At 28.1% G+C, this 12,809-nt stretch overlaps 1 protein-coding gene across 1 annotated transcript in view; it reads right to left on the bottom strand.

The window, feature by feature from the left end:
- LOC132919081 (acid sphingomyelinase-like phosphodiesterase 3a) overlaps window positions 1–12,809 on the bottom strand; it is a 221,045-nt gene that overhangs the window by 85,422 nt on the left and 122,814 nt on the right. Inside the window, exon 7 of the mRNA XM_060980431.1 lies at window positions 2,316–2,536. Coding sequence (XP_060836414.1) covers window positions 2,316–2,536 — 221 coding nt within the window. The remainder of the gene's footprint in view (window positions 1–2,315; window positions 2,537–12,809) is intronic.

Genomic DNA, 12,809 nt, shown 5'->3' on the forward strand with positions numbered 1-12,809 from the left:
TTTATTTTATTTTTTATTTTTTTGTTGTTGTTTAGTTAGCCGTAAACGGAAATTCTGGGTTTATCTTTTACTATCAAGGAAATTCCATTTGCAAAGGTATAAATGTCACGAAAAATGTTTAGACGGCTCAAATGGGATATTATGTTTGAAATTTATATACCCGTACAGAATATAATATGTTGGAACGGTTTACTTTGCGGGAATTAGGGATATCACATTATTTATAAGCAAATCTGAACTGTATTCACCGTAACACTTTAAGTCTGGAACGGTTGGCCGTTTTAAATTTTAATTTGAGGTACAACAAACGTTAAACGGTAAACCGCCGAGTCATCAAGACCACCGCCGGACGATAAAATTGAAATATTATTTCGGTTCGTCAGTGGATTATTGAAACGTTGAAGTTTGGTGTGTACACATTGAAGGGTGCGTATTATAATAATAATTGAATGCATGCTCAAGACGAAATAATATTTTAGTGTTTGATCTGCTGATGCTGTCGAAACAGGACAACATCGGACCTATTATACATCTCCGTTGCATGATACGTATAATATTATAGTTTGAGGTTTAATGTTTGCCACGGTTTTACTGAACTCGTTGTATAATGCCTACAGGATATATTACGAGTACGACGTTTATAATATATATTTTGTTGGCTTTCATAGCGCAATAGTAGTGTATTCGCATTAGACGATATTCAAAACGAACTCGTTGTAGATTTAAATATTTTTTTTTTTTTTTTATGTCCGCGCACGTATAATAATGTAGCATAACTGTCGTATCACCGTCATATTATATTCTCTATTAAGATAATAATGACATTATATTACGCGCATCGGGATTTTTTCGAGTTTCAACATCCGCCACGAGCGAAATATATTATTTTCTCTCACCTCATTGTTACCGAATATCACGACACATAATTACACAAAGAATGCCCAGGAGTCATAATGTTTTCGCGAGTATTTAATATCACTCCGGCAATACTCTGATATTCGCATTACGAACAGAACGTATACAAAAGCATTAACAGCTCAAAGTCAGTCGTTAAGAATTGAAAGTCTAAACTCTAAAGCATATTATACTGCACACACACACGCAGAACATTAATGTCTTAATCTTATAGAATAAACTAGACGCTGCCGTGGAATTATTGGCTTTTAAATGATGAGTTGTTTCGTCTTTGTGTTCACTGTTGATTTACTAATCGGAGTGCGCGTCTACCTAATAGAAGGTAAACTGTATTCGTTCTAACCGTGACATTTCGTCACCGACTTTTTTCCGATTTGTACGATCGGCGGAGACGAAAAATGTCGTGTATATGCGTAGGAATGGTAGCTGTGCGTATACCGATTATGGTGAATTTAAGGATATATCGTTATATTTATCATACGTCTGATGGTTATATATAATATATATTAATACACAAAATTGTTTGTGCGGCGTTCAAAGTTTTGCGGGTTAAATTTTGACTGACAAAATATTACGTGTTTACACTACGCATAAGCCAATACCACATCATATCATACATAATCAGCGCTCCCGAGCTCGATGACGATGTCGATAATAATAATATATTGACCGTAAAATATTATTTCGTCGGCCTACGGTGGCATCGGTGACGGCTGACAGTTAATATAATTGCGGCTGTCAATGCACGACAGTTTAAAACGTATTGAAATTGTTAGTGGACAGAAGACTACGCCATAATATTATTGTCATTATATCATATATTTATATTATATTCCTCTTTGTTTACGGGTCGAAGTACATATTTAACAGACACGTATATTATTATATTAATATTTCTATTTTTACCAAATAAAATAAAGTTAATACCGAGTAACATTAAAGCTAAAGTGGTTTTTTAAAATGTAAATTATAAATAAATACATTTTAATGACACCGAAACGTCATAATACATATAATGTTATCGTTTATTCCAATTAACTTATCAGTTATCAGCATTGTGCCACAGTAATCAGTTTGCACACGCCCACGTGGTATTGAACGTTTCACGCCCTTATTATTCGCTTCGATGGTAATATAGCATAATGAAAAATGACCATAATATTATGCTGTATAGTGTATACTGATAATTTTCTTTTTACGTTTTATATATTGTTATTTATTGTACTAATGAAGACTTCTATCGGCAGAATTTAAAATAAAACCTCATCACAAGCTTGAATGACATTTTGTTGTAACTATATTATGTATTTTTCATAACAATGAATACCTAAATGACCATAACTTCTACGAATAATTATTAAAAAAAAAACAATGGTTATTTTAATATGCACAATACTGACCTTTGTTGAACGTCTGTATGGCGTCGGTGGGTAACCACTGCCGCCAATAGTGTCCCAGACTCGTGTAGTCTATCAACTGGTTTTTCAAGGCACCTGGGTCATCGTGGCCCAGCACCGGAAATACGAACTGGCTGCTAAACGTATGGATGAGGAGGTTGGTAACGTTCTGGATAGCCATCACGCGGGTATGCATGTCCACTACGTCTGACGACACGGAGTCTCTGTGAAAAGTAATTGTAAATCGATAAAATTCATAAAATCCCATTTAAAAACGCACAAGGTTCAAATAACAAATAGGAAGGCAAGTGGGTATATTATGCTCTGCTGTACTATAATATCTGTCTAGTGGGTCACTGTTATGAGTGTGTTAAATCTTAATTCAATGATATAGTTATCACTTATCTTTGTATACTAAAAACAATTCTGAGCGGAGACGGCCTATATCATTAACTATATTTCATGATATGGTTTTTTGATAGAAAATTTAGTTATTAAAATCATTATAATTTGACTTTTATTATTGCGGAAGGTTATTAACATTTTTTTCCGAAAATATAAACATTTATTATATTATGAGTATTTAATTTTTAAAATATACTCATAGTATATCTCTAATTAATCAATAATATCATTGCGTATAGTAATATTCATAGAAATATAATGTATGTAAAAGTTTTAAGTTCCCACGAATAATAATTATTTTAAATTATAATAAAATAATTAACATCGTTATTTATCGTTTAATTACGTAATTTCGTTCAAAATTGAACATCAAATGTATATAAGAAATGATTGTTTTCATACATTTTTTAGATTTTTCGTGTCTAGTGTGAACTTCTTATAAAGAATCTAATATTAAATTTTCAAAACTTAGGTATAAAAAAAATAGTTTTTATAAATTTATGACTAAAATAATTTTTTGATTTTTGATTTTTTGATGAATTTTGTTAAAATTCAAACTTTAAACGCTTTTAAAAAATATTGTGATGCTAAATTATCGGTATTAAGCTATGTATTAATTTTTCAAATGTTTCTACCTAGCGAATAATTTTTAATCGATATTTATAAAAAAAAAAAAAAAAACAATAAAAATCGAAAATATTTGACTTGTTTGTATAAGTTAATAAAATTATCAAATAACATCGATTCTAATGAAAAATCGTGCAACTATATAAATATATTACTTATATAACTTTAAAAAACTTTGTTTTTAGCAAGTTTACGTATCATTTTTATTCTAAAAATTTAACTATTAAATATATTATGTGAAATAAATGTCATTGTGGTTTTTACGATAGTTACAATACAGGGGACTTTGCAAGGCTTAAAACGAGGTTGTTGTGGTGTTGGTTAATTTTTGTTTAACACATATTTATTTTTTCCCTTTATAAAATTTTTTTTCGAAAAATGTTAGACAATGGTTACTAATCTTTATGAGACATATTGTGGATTGTGGTGAAGAAAAGAATTTGTGTTTTTCTCTGCAGTAAATCTTTTGTTGATTCCCAACATCAAGCTATTTTATAATGTTTAAAATACACAACTGAACGCACTGCCGTCGCGTGGAGGTGGAAAAAAACATTGCTTATACTATTTCCAAAACATTCAGATGTCTACATTATAGTTGGCAACAATCTATTACTGATTGATACATAATAATATGGTTTGTATTCACCGTAAAACTTTACGTTTACGTTTAATGGAAAGTTCGAATTAAGTCGCTATCAGCAATACAACTAGGATAGTTATTTGCCAAATTAATTATCGGCTTATTATTGTACGTTGGAGTGTTCGGGAAATATAATATGTTTATGTATAAAAACGTAAAAGTTATAGGATAATACAGTTAATTCAACGCTCGTTTACACAAAGTGTGAAAGGAAAAAAGCAACAATTAAAAAATACTTTTTGAACTGCTAATCACTGTATTGTGCACTGTATATATACACATATATTTATGTTTATATACATAAAGTGTAAAGCATAATATTCTTAATTACATTTTTATTTGATTTTAAATTATATATACATATACATATATATATATTTATACATTATACAATATATACTAATGGCAGTAAACGCCTGAGGAGAGAATATCTGTTTAACAATGACGCGTTCGCGTGTATTTTTTTATGGCTGGAAATACAATATGTAAGTTTCAGTGGAGTACTTCAATAACTATTTCATAAATATATACATTCACTACATTTAAAATATTACTGCTGTAGACAGGGTGATCGGTATTTAAATAGTGGTATGAAAATCGATTATTTTCCCATAACTCGAAAATACATTTATTTTTTAAATTCTTGCAGTGTTTTTCGTATAATTTATTTTATGATTAGATGTTTAATATTTACGAGTGGGTAAATAGTTTTAACATAAGAATATTTAACTAATATTGCAATATTATTATAGGCGTGATTATATGCGTGTACACATTTGGTAAGACACTATTAAAATCATTTGACTGAATTGATAGGAACTCATTATGAACATATTATGTTATTAAATTGTAAAAATATTCTTTTAATTAATTAATAAAAACCTATAAACATATTTTATAAATATTTTATTTTTATTTGCTTTAATAAGTACAAAGTATAAAATAATGTTTTTAATGTTTTTATAACATTATTATTTTTTTTTTACATTATGACTACATCACACTAAACATTTTATGTTACCTAATATATCTGTGGTGCATATTTGGGGCTTCATACAAAAAACATCACATCAAAATGACAGCGAGACATTTTAAGGATGTTTTATTTTAATTTAAAAATTGCTAGTTATTTAATTAGATGTTTTTTAATTTTCTAAAAATAATGTATTAGAAAGTTTTTAACAAAACTATGAATGTTTAATAATAAAAAATTATTTGAGTAGTTTTAAAACTATTTTAATTTTGACTTGCACATACAAATTTCAATTCCTGTTACGATGGTTTTCAACAGTGTTTCAGGACGAAACGGTTTTTGGAAAATAATTAGAGTAACGTTTAAACTCTTCAATTTGTGATTTTATTTTATAATAATTGTAAAAACCTTTTTCCATGGTAGGTGATGATTTTTAATTTGCTTACTATGAACTTTTATCGATAAATAACATAATAATAACCATCATGTTATTTCGAAATGTCTACACATAAGTTATGCAAATGTGTGTAAGCAATCGCGTGGGCCACATCGGTTCCCGTTTAAAACGCTCAATAACGTGACGGATCATAAGGTTTTTTTAATGTTAATGTTGTAAAATTGATAAGTGATTGTGCAAACTTAGTATCGATAGTAGATTTTCAATGAAAACTATTTCCTAGAATTTACGCGTTGAAGACTTGTTAGTGTACGATTAGGTTTTTTTTTTTGTTTTCAGATTTCGAAAGCATGCTGGCGGTTACGAGACTACCATTGATAAGGGTCGACCGACTTGAGTATTTCGATTAATATTGACGTTGACATTGATACGCGATAAAATCAGAGACAATAAACAACGGGCTTAAAAGTATAAAATAATATTAAACAATACATAATATATAAATGGCTGCAGTTAGTGAGAAGAGCGATTTAAAAGGCTCAACATTGTTGTATTATAAGCCTACGTTACCATCTCATACAGTCATACGACACTCATTATTTTTTTTTTTTTTTTAGAATATTATTATAATAATTGAATTTGTGTGTGCATAAAAATAGAGTTTGGAAAGATACATTGCGAGTTCAACATAAATATCTATAAACAAAGTTTCCTACGCTGAGCTTGTTACATAAATCTTTTGAACGTGCGAGAAAGAGTGTGCTCACCGAATTGTTAGTTCAACGGTCAAGCTTAATAGGCTATATTGACTGGGCGGATGTAACGATTTTAGTGTTAATAGAATTTACTTGAAAAGGTATAGGTAGGCGTGATATATGTATTCAGCTGAAGTGTAAAACAATGATACATCAATAATGCATTAAGAAAAAAACGTTATATTTCAGGGTATCAGAATGCATTTGTTGTATTCATTATTATTTTTCCTTTTCAAAAAAATGTAAATATATTGAGAAAATATTAATAGTAAGATATGATAAATTATAGTGAATATACTTAAAAGTATTCTTGAAAGTATAAAGTTGTACTGTAAAAATATAACAATAGCGCACGTTTGAAAATAAGAAAATAATGTAGTACCTGCATCATTTTAAAGCTCACTCAATTTAAAAAAAAAAAAATACGAATACTCATATTTATGAATTTAAGTTATATAACATAATAACTAAAAATATTTATTTAATTTGAATCACAATCCAATATTAAAAGAAAAATATGTATTATATAAACAAAAATAAAAATTAATTAAATCTTGAGTTGTATTTTCTAAATAAAACTTTGAAAATACTATTTCCATATAATCTAAAATAACTTAATTATGATGGTGTATTAATATTGAACAATAATTAAAATTGTAATGTTTGTCCTCTGTCATTAAATAATAAATTCAAATTACGTACCTACTATAAGTTAATATAAAAAAAATCAAATTTACTACACGCGATGGTTTGCAATTGAGTATACTAATAATTTTAGCTTTATTTTTTTTTTTTATCCCTTATTAGTTATTATATTGTACGTCACAACTTAATATGTACCTACTCTGATTAATTTTAAAATTTAATTTTCTTCGTGCCGATCAAACTTAGAAACATAAATTACTAGACCCAATTCCCTGACGTTATTAAATTAGCTCATTGGAATATTGATTATTTTGAAAACTGTAGAATTAATACTGTCATCAATTATTTTAAATTATTGGTGTATGTATAGGTACAGAGTATTTTGGTGGAATCCAAAAAATAATTAAAAAATAATTACTTTAGGTAAAAATTGTATATTAATCATAAATTTTGTATCTTTTGATCACTTTAATTATATTAAATCTGGTTATAAAATTACGTATGATTTATAAAAGAATGAATATTCTAACTATGTTTTCGTTTATATGTAAGTAAGTAGGTACGAATATATTTTAATTTTAAATCACAAAGTTATTACTTTATTAGTTATTACAAAATGTAGGTATATTTAATGTCCACAATATCACTTGTAAAGTATTAGTTTTAAGACATAGTATCGACCAATAGGTGAGTGGTGAATTGGAACCATCTAATTGATATGATCTGAATAGAGTTGTACTTCATAGATCTCCAGACTTTTCAAAATAAGACTAAGATTTTTAATTTCTATTCACTTAAGTATTTAAATCGGTTAATATAATTGGGTTGTGAGTTCAAGTTTTTGCCACTTAACTAAACGGTTATAATTGCCATCAAGTCAAAATATAATTATTTCCATTATCTGTGGAAATTTCTGACCAAAATTTCTATCAGACTTCATAAGACATCTTAAATAGGTAATTTATTATTTGTCGCGCTAAAATAATTGTATCCAATAATATCTTTGTTGCAGTGTTTCTGACCATTGGGTTTTGAAATAAGCTGAATGAAAAATAAAACATAATATTGCGACCCGCATAATAATTATAAAAATAACTGCATATGAGCAAAACTATAATATTAAAGTATCATAATTTTCACGAGGTGCGATGAAAAGGAAATTTACTATGAAAGGCGGATACATATACTTACATACATACATACTAATATTTCGATTAGATATGCCAGGCAAAAAACTACATTGAAAGTGCAAGCCAATATGAAATCGACGTTACAATATTTTTGGATTTTTTTTTTTAATATTCCATATTTTATTCCAACGATGTATGGATTCCAGACCATTGAATCGTACTTTAAAATAAATTCAACCGAGTAACAGATAATATGCGTATTATTATAATGTATAGCTTCATCGATATCATTGGGTAACTGTAATAGTATAATGGTGGCATAAGCAATGTGGCAAGCAAAACGCGTCTTTTAAATCGATTGAATACTGTCATTATAACAAATTATAACAAATTCAGACGAATCGATATATTTAGGAGAACGGTTCACATCGCGTAGGTGTCTACCGTATAAATTTGCGATATTTCTGTGTTATAATTGGACAGAATATATAAGGATTACTAGAAAATGAAATACATTGACATTTGGTTAAAATTGTTGGAAAACTGTTAAATTAACATAGTTTTACAAAAATATTGTGTAATAAACTACAGATGTAATCAAATATCAAAATATCGTCTGTAATTTAGATTTTAAAGTAATCGAAGTAAACAAACTAAGAGTTTTGGAAGTTCCAAGAAATATATAATACATAACGAGGATATTATATTATGGTTACATCGCAGACTCCGCATGGAACGCGTAATATAGGTAAATAACCATTAATACATTATAAAACACGAGTACATCATAAATTGTTTTGACAATCTGAAATCGCTCAAAGAGGTATCATCCAGAAACACAAACATTAATTTTCCTCGAAACCACATAGCAAGTTCTAATTAAGACGGAATAGTTTACAGTATCAAACGGTTTGGAAATTTCGTATTGAATACACATTAGGTACTTAGTTTGTTTTGAAAATTATCTATTTAATAAGTGAATACCGTTGTTGATATTTCGTTTTTTATCATTGGAAATATTTATATTTTCTTTTTGATAATTATCTTATAAAATATTATTTTATCAATTACAATAAAATATTTATGATTTGTAATTAATGAATATTAGATATCACAAAAAAACATCAAACTAATTTATTTATTTATTCGTTTTCGATTTTATACAGAATTTAATAACAATCAGTGGCGTATATTGAGGGGGGTTAGATGTTCAACCCCCCTCTGAAATATATGGTTGGTACTGGCATTGATTTTGATTAAGAATTTAAGAATGGAAATTTCTTTTTAAACCCCCTGAAATTAATTTCTATATACGCCACTGATAACAGTTAAATATAATTAGTAAAGAAAAATAATATTTTATTGAGTGATATAACGGCTAATTTACTAGTATTTTATGCGATTTAGTATTATACGTCACAGTCTATGTGATTTGTACTTTACTGCTAAATAAATAAATGTAGTTAAAAACTTTTATCTGTTAAAATATTACTATATCCCGTTCTCGCATTCATCTTTTCTTTTAGTTTTTGTCGAAAGCCAAAAACATATTACTCGTGCGACTATAGAGCAGCAGCTTCCACATAATATGTAGAAAAATACCAAAGTAATAACATACTCGGCAGGAATCGTCGTCTCGTCTGTCCTAATTGATAATAATAATATACGGTGAAAAGTTTTTGGAATCGGCACTACATTATTGTGATGGGTGGCAGTCGCTTATCTGCGAACTGGTCCAATCAGACGATAACTTTTGCCGTCGTCTCGTTCGTATGAATTCCTCGGCGGACAAACTTTCGGCCGTACGTCAGTGGAGTGTTATGGTATAGGAAAAAAGAAATGGTAACCCAACACATGTAATGCGTGTCGTTGTATTGCCGCAGCGACCGGAACCATAAAATATAATATTGTTATTATTATTATTATTATTATTATAATAATATATAATTCACTGTTGTGAATAAACGCCCCGACGATCCCGTTAAACATTTACTGCGCGATAACAATATTACGACGACGTGCGTATACCGGTGGGAACGGAAGCACTATAATAATAATATAATATTGTTGATATTATATTCGCCCATTAAACGCGAAAAAAAAAGAACTCGCGGCGGAAAGTCTCGTAGCCGCGCTAAACGTGTGGGCCCCGGACGAGTGTTTGCCGCGTCCTCTCTCCGGCGAACGACGCGCGACTTCTGGGACCTAAAAAGTACATATAATATGGCGACTTTTAGCGTTCGGTTTCCGCGTATTTTTGGTGCGAAACGCCTGACACCACGCCGCGGTAATATTATTATATTGTCGTTGTTCGCTTTTACTGCCACCGTAAAAACACATTTTCCGGTCACAATTTTTTTTTTTTTTTTGTGCTCACCGTATTATGCTTTGGTACCGACAACGGATGAACCCATTATGACGTTATACATTCATATGTATATATACACCTGCCGATAGGTGTTGTACTTCCCCATATCGTAACGCGCAACCATTACGCGTTTACCACTCGACCGGTACATTATATTATTACCGTGTCACGTATATATACTGTCGACTGGTAAGAGTTGTTTCGATACTGTCAAACTAGACCTCTGGGAAGTGTTAACTATATATTAATTTATGTTATATTTCATGTGCGTTCCGTTTCTGGGCTGCGTTCTTTTTATCGCCTTTTATGGCGCGTTCGCGAACATTGAAAATCATAAAATATCGTCATGAGTATTTGCTGTTTTATATTATATGTACGCACTATGATGTCATTACATATATTATTATCATAAAGTACGACGAATCGAATTAAAAAAAAAAAAACGGTTTGATATGTTTAATAAATGAAATCAATCTCATACGGTATCGTTTATAATATGCATCAAAGGTGGCTCACAGAAAATGTCCTCTCCCAATCGAGATATTAATATGACTGTGTGTTGTTTTTATTCTGAATTTTGAAAAAAAAAATATATTAATTAATATTTTTTATTATTTTAAAATAAACCGATTCGTTTGTGCCTTTTATTAAGTAGTAATAGAAAACTGCTTTCGTTCAAATGAAAATGATTAATTTTTAAACAATAATTCGAAGGCGTAATTTTCTAGTTATTAAACTTCATATTTGAATAATAATAGGTTTAGAATATATAAATAATTTAACTATTCTCGTAATATTTATACATTATCATTTTTAATTAAAAAAAAAATTAATAATAATTATTACTAGACTAAAAAAAAAAAATTAATATATTGTTTTTTATGTAAAAATTCTATTAAGGATGATTTTCCTTATTACTTAGATTTGAATATAACATTATCATTCGAATTTAAATAAAAATTGATTAATATTAAAGTTTAAACAAATAAATAAGAACAAAAACCGTTTAATTAATAATTTACAATAAAAATAGATCTCATTTAAAAAATTACGTTTGTATTGCCCCGTCATAACACTTCTTAAATGGTATAATAATATGATTTTTAAGTAAACTTAAAAATTTTATTAAATTAAAATAAAATAATAATATAGTATAAAAAGATAAGTGTGGTGAGCACTGATTAGTGAAACGCCATTTACATATTATATATTAATCTTAAATAAAATGCTTTGATTTTCAAAAATTGGGGTAGTTTATGGTAGCGAATTGAATATAGTGTCTATATGTTAGAAAGGTTAAAATAAAAAAGCTCAGTACTTTTTTGAGATGCAAACTATTTTGTAGTTAGAAATTCATTATAACTTTTTGTTTTATATTTAAGTAAAATGTAATTCAAGATTCTTCAAAAGTGTTTTATACTGGACCCACCAAATTCAAAAAATATATAATGATGATAATTATTTAAAGACATTTTAAGTTTAATTTGGACAAAAGTATGTATTTAAACAATAAATAATGATGTTAATTATTTTTTATAATTTGAAAACATTATTCGTGGAAACGTGACACTTTTACATACTATATTACATTATCACGAATTTTACTAAACGCAATGACATTTTTAATTTATTCAAAGATGTTATCTATGTATACTATGAATCTATTCTTACTGTTTTTACTAGTATTTACAGAAAGACGTTATTAAATTTTGAGTTATAGAAGTTGATATAGTATGGTATAGATAAACTATATTATAATAATTAAATGATAAATTATCCAAGAAAAAATATGTCAACTTAACATAATATTATAAGTAAAAATAAATGGCTATATAAATATATATAAAATGCATATCATCACGAATAATATTTAGTGATATTATGGCTGAAATACCATTTCCGCTCAAAATCGTTTTTCGTATACAATAATTTATCATTGAATTCAAATTTAACACAGCCATTATATAGTGACCCGATCGACACCTAATGTATATCAGAGCGGTACCCGCTTGGCTCTTTTTTTTTATATAGAACTATTTAGGTATTTGTCAACAGGATAAGAATATAAGTATACGTTTTACACATATTATAGGTATGTATAATTTTGTTTAAAGTTTAATTCGTAAACATTTTTCTGATAGCAAAATTATTATACAATATATTTGTTCATAGGCCACTATGAATAATTACTTTATTTACTAAATATATAGGTTTATAAAGTTGGATACAGATAGATTTACTTTGTATCTTGATATAGTTGACATTAATTGTATTAGTAGTGTTTTAGAACATTTTGTAAATCGTGTTTTGTTGACAATATATTATACATTTTGAAATTTCAACGGTCGTTAGAAATATAATACGATCTAGAGAATTAATCGAAGAATACCAAATTCCCTATGTTGAAACGTTCCACTCTGCTAATATTTTTATTTAAGTTATTATCGTTGTACTTTTCCAATAAAAATATTTAGGTTATTCAATAGTTATCAAAATTATAATATTAATATTTGTGTATATCTATCCAGAAAAAAAAAACGGTCAACCTAATAATATT

This window comes from Rhopalosiphum padi, chromosome 2, assembly GCF_020882245.1.
Source record: "Rhopalosiphum padi isolate XX-2018 chromosome 2, ASM2088224v1, whole genome shotgun sequence".
Classification (NCBI taxonomy): Eukaryota; Metazoa; Arthropoda; class Insecta; order Hemiptera; family Aphididae; genus Rhopalosiphum; species Rhopalosiphum padi.